Source organism: Xiphophorus hellerii, chromosome 23, assembly GCF_003331165.1.
Source record: "Xiphophorus hellerii strain 12219 chromosome 23, Xiphophorus_hellerii-4.1, whole genome shotgun sequence".
Classification (NCBI taxonomy): Eukaryota; Metazoa; Chordata; class Actinopteri; order Cyprinodontiformes; family Poeciliidae; genus Xiphophorus; species Xiphophorus hellerii.
In genome coordinates, this window is record NC_045694.1 from 11,875,201 (window position 1) to 11,892,981 (window position 17,781).

General features: G+C 34.4%; 1 protein-coding gene and 1 pseudogene across 1 annotated transcript; both read left to right on the forward strand.

The window, feature by feature from the left end:
- The window catches only part of LOC116714870 (uncharacterized), a 7,702-nt pseudogene extending 856 nt beyond the window's left edge, over nucleotides 1–6,846 (forward strand).
- Nucleotides 6,847–9,584: 2,738 nt separating this feature from the next.
- LOC116713969 (uncharacterized) lies at nucleotides 9,585–14,217 on the forward strand. Its single transcript, XM_032554251.1, has 8 exons — nucleotides 9,585–9,632; nucleotides 9,776–10,102; nucleotides 11,009–11,434; nucleotides 11,612–11,938; nucleotides 13,105–13,458; nucleotides 13,577–13,705; nucleotides 13,835–13,884; nucleotides 13,983–14,217. The coding sequence occupies exons 3-8, from the start codon at nucleotides 11,392–11,394 to the stop codon at nucleotides 14,109–14,111; spliced, it is 1,032 nt and encodes a 343-aa protein (XP_032410142.1). The 5' UTR covers nucleotides 9,585–9,632; nucleotides 9,776–10,102; nucleotides 11,009–11,391; the 3' UTR covers nucleotides 14,112–14,217.
- The last annotated feature ends 3,564 nt before the right edge of the window (nucleotides 14,218–17,781 follow it).

Genomic DNA, 17,781 nt, shown 5'->3' on the forward strand with positions numbered 1-17,781 from the left:
CATACTTCAATATTTCAGAATTGTATATAGTACTTTTTTATAAAACGCAGAAGTTAATAAATCTAGCAAATCTAAGTGAAAATCTGATAAGGTTGTATGTTTCTTACATTGTGAGTTATCTCGTGTTAATTGAACTCATGCAATAAAACAATACAAAGGAAATCCAATATGGAAGACATCACACTGTAGAAATCAAATCTGATAGTAAATTAAACTTTGTGTTATTCCTACTTATTCATGTACTATTGTATTCATGTACTATATGTACTATTGTATTATTGGGACAACAAAAAAAGTAATATTAATCTGTTTTCAGATGAAGCATTGAACTAACAGGATATTCACAAGATCATTATGCCTGAAATACTTTTTTGATTCTACATATTTCTCTACATACAGTATTATTTAATGAGAACCTGCCAAAAAAAGAAACGTGAATTTGTTACAAAATGTTTTTGTACACTCATTAAGAAGTATGACCCTTCATGTTTTTCATCATTTCACCAGTTTCCTGATACTCACCACATCACTGCTCCCTTCAGCTGCATAATCCTCGAGCCTTTGCCCAACCTCAGTCTCTGCAGGCATTAGCAGCAGTCTCCATTAGCTTCCTTCTTGTCGTCACCTGCTCTCCGGCCTTCTCCTTTCCATCATCCCACTGTCCTGTTTTTTTTTCAACTCTCTGTTGAGTTCATTTGCCCCTCATTATCCTATATTACTTTCATAACTATGATATTCAGTTCAGTCTTTAGACTAATCAAATTAGTCAAACAAGAATATACTTCTGTAAATACACAAGTCTCCTCCAGAGACTATCTACTTTCCTACACAGTTCCAGAAACCACAAGAAATCAAAAGTAAACGTACAAAACATGTCATTCATTAATTCGTTAGTGAATGAATAAATTAAAGAATGATGTCTAAAAACACAGATTTTTGGAGTAAAATACTAATTTCATTCTAAAATATACTAAATGTCAATGTCCTACCAACACAGTACCTCCAGTAGGTTTAAGCTGACTCCTTTGTTAGTGTCCATTTCAACAGCTGTAAATCTGCTGCAACGTGGCTTCTTTTCCAACCATGAACATTGGCATATTTGAAAATGTGTTTTTGGCAGATGTAAACATAAAGAAATGAAGTGCAGCGGTGGCTTCTGATGCAGCCATGTATATTGGGTATGTACTGTCATGGAGGGTGTACAACAGTGTAGTCCAGAGATTTGCCAAATGGACCTAAGACACCAAGAGACATGGCAGAGAAGTCCTAACCTTTTCTCAGAGAAAAAGAGAGCTTTTTGGTTGATGCTCATTAACAAGAAAAAAGTATAGGTTACCTATATTTAACCTTTAACACTTAAAGCCTTTGTGCTTTAAGTGCACAAATATTTACAACAGGGTCGCTATTATATATATCAAAAATATAAGTGAGAGCCTTGCATTATTGTGTTTTGTAAATATGCAAATTATGTAATCCGAAAATGGGAAAAGTAGAAAACTGAGGCGTTTCTGGAGGTGACATGTATTTACATGAGTGTATTCTGGTTGACTAATTTAATTAATCTGAAGATGGAACTAATCTCATAGCTATGAAAGTAGCTTAGGATAACGAGGGACAAGTGAACTCAACATTTGAGGAAAGAACCTGGGCGGATGATCTTTAAATTACACCACCAGGAGAATTATTCTCATGTAACTCAGAAAGTTGAGGCCATTTAATCACAACTCAAGCTGAGGATATTCTCAGATGGTGGATCCTGAGTCAGTCTGTTGTGATAAAGTGCCCAACCAAAAACCAAAACTCTTGATTTACCTTTCTGTCTATGTATTGCTCCTCACCTAGCCTGGCCATTGCCTTTTTACACAATTCTGCTTGATGCTCATCTCCATTTAGTGCTCTGAAGTGGACATTGTCCCACTGAGCCAAAGTCCTCTGATATAATTTTAACCAGCCCAATCAGCAAACAGAAGGAGAAGCTGTGAACAGGGGCATCAATTTTCTGAGCTGTTTTAGAATTGTAATCTGCATGTAGTTTGCAAATGGCAGCAGAGAAAGTGAGCAAAACCTTTCAGTCCATGTTGGCCATTCGTCCAAAAACTGAATTAGAGCTAATAGCTGCTTCATTCGGCTCATTGCTTCTCTCTTAACAGTGAGGGATGGTGGCTTATAGCACAGGTAATTTCTGGTAAGCTTCATAGTGTCAAACATCAGCTATTTACTCTGCAGAAAGTTGCCAACCTTTATGATCGCTTTCCTTCTAAGGATTTGCTGACTCATCTCTGTGATTTTATGTGGACTACCACTCAGTTTCTGCCATGTTCTCTGCAGTAATGACGCATGCCTCTTTGTCTGTTAATCCAATAGATAAGTTTAGGTTTAAGATTATAGCATGAGGTTGTATTTCAGGAACAAGGTTTTACACATAAGCTCCATTAAAAGGAAACTACCTGCAAGAGAGTTTTATGCTCCCAACATTGTGAGAACAATTTGGAAATTACTTCTTCCTGCTACAAAGTGACTGTGCACTAATGTGCAAAGCACAGTTCATGAAGATACAAATTTGTGAATGTAATGTAGAAGAGCTGGACCGGTCCTGTGGGACTAATTAGCTCACCAATAGTCCTTCTCAACAAACTTCAGTGTCTTGACCTATCAAAATATCTCATATGATTTTAAGCCCTTTGAATTAAGAATGGGAAGTGTCCATTGGCACAATGTCAACTAATTTTCAGCAGTACAGTGTACAATGAAATTATTTTGATCACTTCATAAGTTCAGAACCAAATCTAATCAAAAATCTATGACTAGAACGAAATGTTTATATTCACAGATGCTTTCCATTCTATATGACTAAGTTTGAGCAATTTCTAAATAAAATGAGCCAAATTTCCATTTTCATATTTGCAAAGTTGGCAACGAGGGATTCCCCAAAAGACATGGAAAACTGATCTTTATCATTTAACATATGAAAGATGATCCTGTAAAGCACAGGTGTCAAACTCTAGTCCTCAAGGGCCGCTGTCCTGCAGTTTCTAGATGTGCCACAGGTACAAAACACTGGAATGAAATGGCTTAATTACCTCCTTCTTGTGTAGATAAGTTCTTCAGAGTCTTGCTAATGACCTAATTATTACATTCAGGTGTGGTGCAGCAGAAGCACATCTAAAAGTTGCAGGACACCGGCCCTTGAGGACTGGAGTTTGACACCCCTGCTGTAAAGTACTGACTCTAGGTCAAGGGTGCCCAAAGTGGGTCCTCAAGGGCCGGCATCCTGCATGTTTTAGTTCTCTCCCTGGTTTAACGCACCTGGATCAAATGATGGCTCGTTAGAAGGCCTAAGAAGAACATTGACATGCTGAAAAGGTTGTTGGTACTACCAGGGAGAGAACTAAACGTGCAGGATGCCGGCCGTCGAGGACCCACTTTGGGCACCCCTGCTCTAGGTGGTATAAATGCTCACCATAACGATTAGTAAAAAATAATTTTTCTTTTCCCTCCACTTTACAAAATTTGCTTTTTAATGTTTATCTATGACAATAAATCCCAATATAAAATTGGAAGTTCCTGTAAAATCCTCATGCTCTCATTTATAGAGTTTAATTGTTTTATTCACGTATTTCCATTTTGAATTTTTTTTTCCTTGTGCCTATATAACTTGCTATTACTTCAGAAGTATTAGTAATCACAAATCCTACAGTACCACTGTAAGGCTATTATAAAATCAACATTTTTATGGAGTCTGCTTCAGTTTTTTTAACAGCATGATACTGAAAGACTCAGCATTTCAGAAATATTAGAATTTACGTGGACTCTCTCATAATTAACAGGGATTTTAAATGTGAAAATCTGGAAAACATTAACGATCTACGATAAAGACAAAAATCTGACCAGGTAATGGCAGTGGGTGAAAGCCATCTGATTATAAAAATCATAGGACGATACAACTTCTGGTTGTATCAACTAATTACAGATAAAAATAACTGAAAACTTGTCTATTTGCTTCAAATCACCTAAGAAATGCCAGTTGGTAGAAATTATTCCACTCTGAAATGAACTTCATTGTGGCACCAAGCCCCCTTTTATTGTATATTCTTTCGTAGCCAATCAGATGCATTTGACAGTCTGTACGACCACACCTCCCTCAGTTTCTTAAGCTTTATCTGTCCTTATGAAGACAGTAGCAACATGACTCTGCTATGGCTTGTACTGTTCCTTCTTCATCAAGGATGTAAGTGGATTTAAAAACAGAATCTTGTCTTATTGAAGGTTTTTTTTTGTTTTATTTTATCTCTGATCTGTAAGCAGTTTCTTTAAAACTGATCTTTATCATTTAACATGTTGCTTTTTTCTACTGCAGGTACTTTAGTTCCCGTGGTCACAGTCCAGCCCGGGGAGCCCTGTGACTTTGAAATGCGTAATGACTGAGAAATTTGAAACTGTGACATGGGTTCACTGGTACAAGCAAAGTGCAGGAAATACTCTGATATTAATTGCAATGATGCGTAAAAGTACAACTACAACGCCCACCTACGGCCCGGGATTCTCAAAATCAAGATTCCACATAACATATATTGGCAACATCAGCAATCTGATCATTTCATCAACAGTAGAACAAGATGAGGGAATGTACCATTGTGCATATATGGACTGGACTGAATCTACTTGGACTGGGACCTATTTGTCATTAAGAGGTAAATATCCTTTGTGTTTTTTCATACCAAAAACTTTTATTTAGTAACACTGGGGCAGTATTATTTGGAGTTAAAATATCTGAAGCCCTTCTTAATATTTTATTTCTCCAGTTTCTCCTTCACAATTTAGAGAATGAAAAGGGCAAAACAAACTCTTGTTTGTAAAATGGCTTAAATTATTCTTATTCTAATACCATTGATATATAAATTGTCAGAAAAAAATTAAGTTTCATTTTATTTTGTAACAGAATGTGTTCTCAGTTAAAAAAAACTTAATAAAAAAATCAGATATTCCACAACAGTTAGTTTTCTTACACAATCTGGAAAACAGAGTTAACACCATCGTTGTGGGAGATTTAGGTTTAAAGTAATATTTTAATTTGACTAATATATTTATTATCTTTGGAAGTAATACTGACAGATTGGAGGGGACAAGCAGGAATCCTGACTTTAATCAAATGGAGAGTTTGTGTAGGTAGCTACAGATTAGGGTGATGATAAAGAACTTTTCAACCTCAAAGATTTAGAGCTGATCTCCAAATACCAGTGGAAACATGCAAAAAGCTGGTGAGAAACAAAACAGTGGTTATCTGCAATGGATATAAAGATTTTTTTTACATATTAATAAAGCCATACATAATTTCCAACATGCTAGTTTTTTAAATAAAATACAAGAGAAAACTGAATATAAATTTGAAGAACAACTTTGGGCTTAGCTAAGATAAAGACTTTGACCTACATGTTAAAATTGTTAAATCCATCTTTTAAAAAAATGACTGAGTTATTTAAAAAAATCCTCAGTTATTAATAGACAATGGTAAGAACAAATTTTTAGTATTAGTATTTCGACTTTCAGCTTAAATCAAGATGCTAAATCTCTTTATAGCTGTGTTCCTTATTGTCTTCACAGAAAACCCTCAGAGGATTTCGAGCTTCACTGTTGTTCAGGAGCCAACAGTTTCTAATCCCGCCAGTGAAACAGACTTAGAAACTCTGCAGTGTTCGGTTCTCTCCGACTCTGTAAATGCAACCTGCTCAGGAGAACCCAGTATGTTCTGGTTCAGAGCCAGATCAGACACATTCTATCCAGATTTCATCTTCGCTGAGGGAAAAATACCTGAAAACTGTGAAAAGACAACAAACAATCAGAAGAAATGTAGTTATAATTTCACTAAAGTTGTCAAATCATCTGAAGCTGCCATTTATTACTGTGCTGTGGCTACATGTGGGCAGATTTTATTTGGAAATGGAACAAACCTTGTAAAGAGCAAACAAGGTATTGTGCGTATTTTGCCATTTGTGCTATCATAGAAAAATCATGCTTTTCTGAATCAATGATATTCTTATCTGTCTTTGTTTCCTAGATGAAAAAACAAGTATTGTAAGGATTATGTTGGTGATTATATTAAGTCTGCTTGGCCATTTCTGTGACCTTGAATATTATTTTTATTTGTTACCGAATTCAAAGATCAGCCTGTGCTCAATTTAAGGGTAAGTGTAATTTACTAAGCTAATTTTTTAAAGCCACAGTCACATTAACTACCATGTCCTATTTACACAGAGAGTTCCTCTTCTCAACCAAGACACAATGACTTAAGGCAACCAGGAAATGAGGTAAGTAATATTGAACTAGAATTATCATTATTACAGTTGACTTACAGTAATAATGAACAACACAGCTGGTTGTAACAAAATGAATTGAAATAGATGTACTTTTATCTTTTTCCGCAGACTGACAATGGAAAGGATCTGAATTATGCTGCATTGCATTTCTCTGAAAGGAAAGAGCCAAGAGGAATAAAGAAAAGAGAACTGAAGACTGAAGAAAGTGTATATTCACAAGTTAAAGGACAGATGTCTATATGATTGACTCTAGGTTTATATACTGACATTGTGATAAAAGACAGTTCAGTATTTTCAGATTCATTGCAACTGTGAAGAGTGAGACAGTTTGTAAAAATAATTTTTGTAAATATTTTTTTCAGGGTTTTTATCAGTTTAATGAAATGGCCTCAAATTCTTATGTATTGAAAAAATTCACCTAAATGAGGTTCTTTATGTGTCTGAAATAAAGCAGCTTTTATGTTTCTCTTCAATTAACAAAAATGTGCTTAAAAATCTAAACAAATTCATGAATAAATATTTTGATGAAGTAGTTTCAATTTATGTTGACTGAGCTATACATTGTTTTGATGAACACATTTTAGGAGATACCAAATAAAATAAAACTAATCGCTAGTGATGGGCTCTTGTCAGGTTACAAGGATTTTCCACTTGTAATGCCTACATTGTCTCATCCACATGTTAATCCAACTCTTTTTCACTGTGGTTTTTTTCACTGTGGTCACTGTGGGTTTTTAGCCAGAAGTGCCTCACTTCTGGCTAAAAACCTCAGGAGACCTTCGGTCATTGATTGGCGAGGGGTTGGAATCACTAGCTTTGTCTCAGGAGCAACTCTCAAGCTCAAAGTTGCACACATCCACTGCATCACAACCCCACCCACTCTAGCTGTTACTCAATTGTAATGGAAAACCACCTGAACTGTGTTGAGCTGTGTTGAGCTGCGCTGAGTAGATACTAGTAGAAAAAAGATTACAAAATACATAATTTCAAAGTTTTATCATTTTACAGATCAGATCCCTGGTAAAAGGTTCAGCACACTAACAGTTCATTACTTGCTGGAGTAGTTTATGCTACAAAGATTATCATGGCAAGAGAGAGACCTCATATGTCAGATAATGGAGGAGTAATTCATCAGTACTGATGTTACCGATCAGAAATGCTGATCCAGTCAGAATAGAAGCTGAAGACATAAATATCTGGATGAATTTTAATTTCCAGTTTGAATGAAAGCCATTCAGTGACTTAATCTGAACAGCATTACATTGGACATCAGTAATAGGTCTTGTGTCTAGAACATATTATTTAAATCCCATATAATTCCTGGTTGAGACAATAAGATTTTTAAATTGCTGAAGAATTTTCAAAACCTGAGAAACCACATGTAGATTAAAAAATACAGATATATCAAGTTTGGTTGTACAGTGTGTAGTATAGAGCCACACAAAGACAGCATACCTCACTTGAACAGAGTAAATAAACATGAGGGAGAAGAATGGTGATAATTTGTGGAATATTCTTAGAGGAAAACAACTTTCTGGTGCATCATGGCAGTTAATTTATCTTCTATAAAATAAAATATCTTTTATTTTAGGTTGCCCTCTATGTCTACATTACGTTGTCTTTGGCTACACGTGATATTCACCACATTTTTGTTTGTACTTGGGGGACGCCCCACATGCAAAACAAAACATGCTGAACGTCTCCAATTTGAGGTCGGAGCAGTCCCTTTATGTAAAATTGATTTTCTTTCATCAAAAACAGAATCGTAATATTCATTCTGATGAGGTGCAATTATTTTGTCCTGAATGTTATGTTTTCATTAGATGTAAGGGGAAGATTATCATAATAAACAGAGATAAATACTTTATTACAGCTACATGTGTGTTTCACTTACTGACGTCAGTTATTGAAAAAATTGACTTGAGCATTATTTTAATTTATTTAATCTAATTTTATCCATTTGTTTTCTTTTAAATGAAATTTATTATGAAATGAAAGACCAAGATCAGATCTAAGCTTTTGATAGAATGATAGGAAGATAAGATGTTGATTTCAAACTGAAGGGTACAATAATATCTTTTGATGATTTCCACAGGGTACTCCAAAGAATAGAAAGAAATAGAAATATCCTTCATCATCCCACAGTGGGGAATTTTCAGTACAACAGCAGCAACAGTCAAGTAAAGCAAGTAGGAGACAAAGACAGAAATATGCAATATATAAAAACAGAATAAAGAATACAAATAGTGTACCATAAGGGCAAAATTTCAACTGTGTAGTTGTAAAAAAACAAAAGTGTAAAGTAAGTTATGTTTTAAGGTCAGTCTACTGTATATCTATTCTTTCCATAATCAACACTAAAACACTTTAATAACATTATTTTATCCAGCCTTCCTCATTTAACCAGAGAAGGCCATAAATTTAATGTGGAATAAACAAAAAACATCACACTTTTACAGCCACATATTTACTCCAGCATCTGTATTACAAGAGTAGAGTTCATGTATTGTTTACTGCCCTGCAACAATTCAAAGTATTTGCCACCATTCTGCTCTGATAGAAATTTTGTCTATTTTTCCATCACATCCTATTCGATTAAACTTGGCACATCAGAGTAATTATTACAGAATCTCTATTCTAATAATGATACTGTAATAATTGTAGTTACTTGTATGTATGCAGTAAATGTTGATGCTCATAAAGGCAAAAACCTTTGACCCACTGATGGCGCCGTAAGAAAAGCCACTGGATGGACACAGTCATATACTCAACACCGTGTCTGTGAACCACATTGATAAACAAAAAATACTGATGTTTATATAAAACCATTTTGGAAACCATAATTAAAGAATATTTAAGAGAAAAAGGCAATATATTTCTCACAGATGTTTGTAGCAAAAAATAAGACTTTTGTTGCATATGCTACAAAAACCATTCAGTTGCATTTCTACATTGTGACTTTTTTTGTAAAACCGGATGTCAAAATGTTTCTGACAAATCTGATTTCTCTAATGGCAGTGGTTTGAACTCCCCACCTCCCTGGTTGGTATATTCAGTGTTGACCAAATAACAAGCAACAGTTCAGAAAAACAAATGGCGGGGTATTTAGGTGATCAAATAATGGTAGAAAAAAACAACAACAACCCAGAAGCTCATTGTGACAGGAAATGCTCTTTGATGGTGTTTACTGCAATAACCAATCAGACACATTTGACAGGATCGCCACACCTTTGTGTTTTACTGAAGGGTTTACTGTCTGAACGAACACAGTCATCATGACTCTGTTGTGGCTCACATTGTTGCTTTTTCATGAAGGACGTAGGTATTCTTTACATGATCTGAGACACGTATACTTTCTTGTTTAAGTTTCTGAAATGTGTATTTTTGCTCAGTTCAATCTAACATTGGTTTTGTTTTCATGCTGTCCTTTTTTTGTTTTACATGTTTTACCCCCAATATAGATACTCTGGTTCCAGTGGTCACAGTTGAACTGGGTCAGTCTGTGACTCTGACTTGTGATTTTACCATGAAATATCAGAGCAACACATGGCTTTACTGGTACAAGCAGAGTCCTGGAAATATTCTGACTTTAATTGTGAAGATAACGAAAACCATAAACCCTAACTATGGACCAGAAATCTCTCCTTCAAAATTCAATGCAACATCAAATGAGCATAGCAGCAGTCTAACAATTTTCACAACAGTTCATGAAGATGAGGGGATGTATCACTGCGCTCAAATGGACAGACTTAACTCTGTATGGAGTGGGACTTATATATCAGTAAAAGGTAAATCAGTCATTTTTATCTTCCAGCTATTTTAATATTTTTCAGTTCACAAATTGACCAGTGTGTATCATTATCTTAAATCCAACTCGACATGATTATGTTACTGAAAAATATATCTTTTATAAAAAAAAGGTACAAGTCAGGGGGACAAGAGAACCAAGTTTTTAGTGGGTAATTTGTTTGATACCAGCATAAATTGATTAATTTTAATATGTTTTTTGTGCGTTTATTATCAACTTATATTTTACATGAAATAAATGCAGACTGAAAGACAAAATTAATTGATTTCAGCTCATCTGTAATTATTGTCCCTGCAAACAAAGAAAATTACAAATATTTTGTGTATATTTGATACTGTGCAATATTTTTTATTACATTGGTGGTAATCATGGTAAGTAAACTTCTATATTATTTTAATGGTATTAATATTCAAATGATCTGTTTTTGCCTGGTTGGCAAAGTAAATAAAACTAAAATAAGTTTCATTTGCTTCGGAAAGTAAATAAAACTTTCCTGTGGAAAACTGCTGACTAACTTAAAAAATAAAAAAATCAAACACTGAAGTTAAATTAAATGAATAAAAAAACTGAATATAAATATTTTCTTTGAACTGCAGAACTTAAACTAGTGAAAATGTTTAACCTGACCTTTTTGTTGCACAATCTGTCTATAGAAAATAAAACTATGAAATAAGTGCTATAACAGTGTTGTGACTTAATTTGCTTCAATATTTGACTATGTTGTATTTTTGTCATAACTGATGTTTTTTTTAAATCTATCTATTATCAAGTTGAAAGTATTTGCTAAATTTATTACAAAAAACCCTTTTTCTAGTATTACTCTAGTTGTAATATTCCAGTTTGTTTCAATAAGTCACTAACAAATATTGTGATTATTATTTCACAGGAATCTCTAAGAGGACATCAAACTACAAAGTGTTTTCACAGCCAACGGTCTCAGATGCAGCCTCCCCCCAGTATCAAAAGTCCCACTGGAAGGAACTGAATAGTGTTTTGTTCCCTGTTCCAGAGAATTGTGTCATGATTATTCATTACCTTGTTTCTGTTTATATTTTGACTTTAGTAGAGAACTACTTACAATGCATGGAAACCCAAAGATATTTAACAAAATGAAATAAATCATAAAAATGAGAAGAGAAGCTCACTGTACAGGAAATGCCCTTTGATTGTATATTCTGAAGTAACCAATCAGACGCATTTGACATTCACGATCTCCCCACCTCCCCCAGTTACTACAGGATATTTTTTCTGAACGAAGACACTGTCACCATGACTCTGTTATGGCTCACATTGTTACTTCTTCATCAAGGCTGTAAGTACTTTTCATGAACTGAGATGGAATATTTTCTTGTTGACGTATGTGAGACATACATTTCACATATGTTTGAAATGTATACTTCACACACACAGGTACACCCACTTCAACAATCTAATATTCTTCTTTTTATGTTGTTCTTTATTGTTTCAATTCTGCTTTTTCCTGATATAGATGCATCAGTTCCAGTGGTCACAGCTGAAGTTGGTCAATCTGTGACTTTGACATGTGAGTTTAATATGAAATATCAGAGCAACACATGGATTTACTGGTATAAGCAAAGTGCTGGGGATACTCTGAATTTAATCGTAATGCAGCAGAGAACAACAACCTCAACCTATGGATCACAATTCGATGCTTCAAGATTCAATGTAGCAAACACCGGGGACAGCAGCATTCTTAAAATTTTCAAAACAGTTCAACAAGATGAGGGAATGTATCACTGTGCTCAAAGGGATACACTTGAATCTACATGGAATGGGACTTATTTATCAATAAAAGGTAAATCAGACATCCTTCTCTTTCATTATTTTACAGATATTTTAACTCACAGAGACCCATGTGCATCTTTATACAGGATCATGTTTCTGAAAGATGCATACAAGAAGAATGACTCATGTGGTCTGAAGAGGTACCTCTTCGGACCACATTTTCAGTCTGTAACTTTTAAGAACCAGCACGCAAAGTTTATCTTCAATATTTTTGTATATAACATGTCCGTTTTTGTTTTTCTATGGTGTTTATCACATAACATTTGAAATAAATGTAGACTGAAAGGCAAAATAAATGTATTTCAGTTCCAGAATCAGCAGTTATTATATTATTTAAATTGTTTCTCAAAGGATAAAGAAAATGATAAAATTTTAGTTTGTATTTGATACTGGGAAATGTTTTGCTCTACTGCAGCGGGTATATTAAGAACTAGAGAACTTGGGTTGTAAATGATCTGGTCTTAGCCAAGTTTGAAAATTACTATTCACTCTGCTAAACCACACACCAAAAATGTTATCACTTACTAAACAATTATGAAATCAATTATAAAATCAATAAGAAAAGGTGCAGAAATCTACAACTGCAGAACCCTGTTTGTAGATTTCTGCAAAAATGTTGGAAGCCCAAAAAAATTATTGGTATTTACTTTTTTTTCTATTTTTTACTGTTTGTAATATTATACAAGTCTTGATTGTAATTTAAATAATTTGCATTTTAAAAGGAGATAAAGTTTAGAATTGTTTTAATAAAAACTGAACTTCACAGTGATTAAATTGGCTTTTCAATATGATTAAAAAAAAGATAGTGGAACCACTATCTTTCACATTTGATAAAATTTGGAAGATAAAGAACAAAAGAAATACCAATTATATGTAATTATTGTTAGAGCTGTAGAACTTTAAAAAATACAGACCCCTTTTGTCAAACACACACATCTATCGATATGAAATATAGGTAAGTGTTCCATATTTAAGCTGTCTTATCCAAGTGTTGTGACTTAGCTTTTTTCAGTATTTGACCGTTTATATTTATAAAATTACTAATAATTCAACAGGACCAAACTAAAAAAAATAGACAAACATGTTTATATGTCTCTACCAAATAACACAAAAATGCTGTTTTTTCTAGCAGTACTCTAATTGTATTATTTAAGTTTACTATATATAATTTCACAGGATATAAGAGGACATCAAACTACACTGTTGTTCAACAGCCAACGACCTCTGGTTCCATCCGTCCAACTGGCTCAGAGACTCTGCAGTGTTCGGTCCTCTCCGACTCTGAGAACACAACCTGTTCAGGAGAACCCAGTGTGTTCTGGTTCAGAGCCAAATCAGAAAAGTCTTTTCCTGACATGATTTACATTGATGGAAAAAGATCAGAAAACTGTGACAAAACATCTGACTCTCAAAAGAAATGTTTTTATAACTTGTCTAAGAATATCAGCTCCTCTGATGCCAAGACCCTCTCCTGTGCTGTGGCCACATGTGGACAGATATTATTTGCAAATGAACTGAACCTTAAAAATGGTATGACTGTATAAATCAATTATTCAAAATATCTAAAATAATCAGTAAAAGTTATCTTTTCTGAAGCATCAACATGCTCTTGTTATAGGGAATGACATACTTTCTCTTTGTTTTCTAGGTAAAACAGAGGAAAACAACATGCTGATGGTCACAATAGTCACAATAATCTGTTTGGTCATTTCTGTAATTTGTAATATTGTCTTCATTTTCTTTCGAATACAAAGATCAGCATGTCAACGAGTTAAAGGTTTGTTTCCGTGACTGAATTATATTTTTCAAAGATGTAGATACAAGAAAAATGTTAATAAAATCACATAAAATAAAAACGGCATATACATTGAAATCAACTAATTATGTGATGCTGCCACTTTTACAGAAAGCTCTTCCTCACCAAAAAGAAACAACTTTAGCCAAATGGAAAATGATGTAAGTAATTATCGAAATCACTGAATTTATTTTTTGTAATCCAGATCAATACATCTGAGTATTACAAAATAACTGAGCGTAAATGTTTCTTTAAATAGACTGAAGCTGGACCTGATCTGAACTACGCTGCGTTACATTTATCTGATGGCAAAAGATCAAGAGGGAAGAAAAAGAGAGAGTTGATGACTGAAGAAAGTGTGTATTCACAGGTTAAAGGATCAGCTTGAAAGTGACGTATGCCAGCTTTCACTGAAAACCTCACTTCTGACATGAAAGAGCATACTGTTGCTAACACACAAAAGTTGTGAATTCAAATAAAACTTTGATAGATGAGAGATGTGATGAATTTTTTTTTAAAAATAATTACAAGTTTGCCACCCTTACCATATTGTATTGTTTTTTTTTAAATAAACCTATCATACATCTTTTATGCATGTGAAACGCATAATGAATGGAATAAAATCAGCTCTATCCAAATGGATCTTTCTGATTTTCCACACAGAATTGATATAATTGAGACCTGTGTTGTTGAATTCTAGATGTTGTATTTTTGAGTAATAAAAAGTCTGTCAGTTCTTTAGTAATAATTAATAGTTAATAATAAATCAGATCAGAAAAATCATTGGTTCGACTGCTGGAGGGAGTGGCAATTTGTAAAAACACACACAACTAAATAGTGCAAAATTAGTGAATGTATTAAACAACATTTACAATAATATATACAAAAAAGTTTTTCAAATAGTCCATGAAATATTAATTTTTTAAAAAATGTTTTCCTTTATCTAAAACACTTAACAGTTCAGCTCCTTGGTGGAGGTAAGAGAGATGATGGAAAAATATCCAATTGGTCCAGTCCAGAGTGAAGGTGAAAGTGTGGCTTTGGGCTTGAATACCTTGTACCAGACTGGAAGGAGTTGACAGGATGTGATGTTTCTCTTGATTCGATGTATGGTTTAGCTCGCCAGTCTGGTCCAGTTGGCATCAGAATCCAGGATCTGGATCTGAAACAAGAACCTGATAATCAACCCTGGGTTTTGACAATATCAAAAATCATTCTATACATGTACATGCATTTTCTTTCTTATCACTACAGTGAATAAGTTTATATTATAGAGATAATTAAAATAATGGCAGAACTCAAGATTCATTTTTAAAGTTCTCAGTATTTTATTTTAGCATACAATAGAAATAGTATTTTACCATTCAAAGTATGTTCAGTTTAAATGCATCAAGGTGACAAAACATACTCAGATCAAGTTAGTTTATACTGACAGAGCCCAAACAATAACAAGGAGGCTAGCGCTAGCATGCTAGCTCCCAAACAAACACTCTCCAGTTCCCACTTGTCAAACCGTGTGATCAGTTGAAGGTTTTAATCTACGATCACACATCTAAAGGTGGAGAGGCATATCAGTGAGAGACAGCAATATGAACATTTGCTACAGGTTTACAAACGCCTAGAAGCTTACCTGCGTTAGCGACGGATAGCATCTCCCACCTAGCCCAGTGAGCAGCAGTCATAAAAACTGTCTATGGACCTTACCAGAGGGGCCGCGTCTCATTGGCTGATGCCCATTCTACGTGGTCACGTGCGTGGCCGTCTCACAAACACACCGTTAGCTTCCCGTTAGCTAAGTGCAGCATAATGGCAGAACTGATACAACTTCTACACCTTGAAGCCTGTCTGCTACAAAGTCTTACGTTAGCTAAACAGATCAATATGCAATGTGTACTGTATCTGACATACACTAAAGATTTTATTTTAGCAGAAAAGGCTTTGGACTAAACTGTTACTCGTGTTAGCCACAATAGCACCAAGTACAGCTAGTCAATCAACCATCGCTGTGTTCAGGGAAGCGCTGATTAATAATCGAGAAATAAATATCAAGCCTGGAAACTTGATATCTGAATGTTATGTTTTTAACGTAATCTTCGCTCGTCTTGCGGGCGCAGGCGGTTGCCACGGTAACAGGTGTGCTTATACTACAAAGAGAGAGAGAGAGTAAAAAGGTAGGAGTGGTTTTGAGTTGATCACCTGTTCATGTTATTTTACCTTTGTTTACCTTTGCTGTGGTGCATTACACTGTAGTTTCTAAACGTTGGACTAATTACCTCGATCGTTTGTCAGTATACGTCATTCACAACAAACATCAAATAGAACAAATATATTTAATAAAATTTTAACAAACAAATGGCTTCCACCGCGATAATTATGTGAAATTAAATTAATTATATCCCAACTTCAGAAGACTTGCCTTTACCTTTACAGAGCTCTTTGGTTCCTCCTATCAGTCTGCAGCTTCTCATATTGAAGTCATCAAACCAAATTTCAGATCTACCATAACTGACTGACACCTGCTGGCCTCAATTTTGCAACCAGCTTGTGACTGAGAAACCAGTAACCTCCTCCCAGATGATGACATGAACTTGTTAGTTCCTCTGTCCATTTAGTAGCTGATATATCGTGAAAATCCGCTAGAAATGATGCACTAGTCAGTCATGTTTACATAGAAATAAGGCGCCGCGAGGCTTTGTTTGTGAGACTTGCGGTCACGTGGGTCGGTTGTGGGCGGAGCTTGGTAAGGTCCATTAAGATGCTGACGTAGGGCTAGTTATGCGACACTAAAACCACTTAATAGTGTTTGTTCTTTGATTAATTTTTGTGCTTTAAAAAAAAATAAGGATAGGAGGATTTTATTTTAAAATAAATATTTAAATAAATAAATTAATTAAATAAAAGTAAATATAACAGAAATTGGAAAAAAAATACTCTGGTTACAATTTATATAGCGCCATTTCACACTACGTCACTACATAGCACTTTACAACAAAGTCATCTAAATTCAATTATGCATAAATTCCAGTTGAACAAAGTTCAATTTATTTTCAAATTAGTTTTAAAACTTTCCAATTTAAGACTCAATTAAGTTCTTGACTTGCAGCATTCACAGTCAATAATTGTCTGGTCTTGCAACATGTAGCAACAGCAGACAGTTGCTTGTGTTGTGTCATTGACTTTAGAGCAATCCCTCATAAAGAACATGCATGCAGTGACAGTGGAGAGGAAAACCTCCCCTTTAACAGGAAAAACCTCCAGCAGAACCTGGTCGTCTGACATAACCCACAGTGGTGTAAGAGGACAAAGCAGATACACATATTTCATTACATTTTGATGTTTTTGTCATGACTGTACCTTTTGATTTAAATCTAAGGAAGTGGTTTTGTGAAAATAAAAAATAGCACACAAGACAAAAGTTTCTACATCTATCCTTTACACCCTTCTACATCTAAACTTTGTATTCCTCTGAGGAAACTGAGGCTGCTTTTGTTTTAGTAGTATTAGTAATACTTTATAATAATCCATATGTGCTGTTTTTGGTTTTATCTGTACTTTCTGATCATTCTTGGATTGTTTACTACAGTTGTTAAGGTTGTATCTCTTGTGTTCTGTTCCCTTTCCATTTTGACTTAGAAGAGAAACATTTCCATTTTTTTTTCAATAAAAAATTATATAAAACTAATAGTTACTGTAGGTCATGTATGCATATGTTAGTACTTATGGTGACAATATGCAGTTTTACTGCATCTTTTTGACTTTCAAATATTTCAGCAGGCTCAGCAGATATAAACTAACATTAGAACAAGCTGTGTTCAATCCAGAGCTCTCACTTTAAGCTGTAGTTGTAAGTCTGTATATGGCACATTTTTTAGTAAAAACATGTTCAAATTTGATTCAGTAAAATTATTCACAGTGGATAGAGTATCCAAAAATTTTACTCAAATAAAAGTTAAAATAATTCATAATAACATGTAACAAAATGTAAAAAGTACTGTGTAGAAAAACTACCCCTAAAGGATTTTTTCCCCCCAAAAAACTCACTCAAATAAATTTAATTA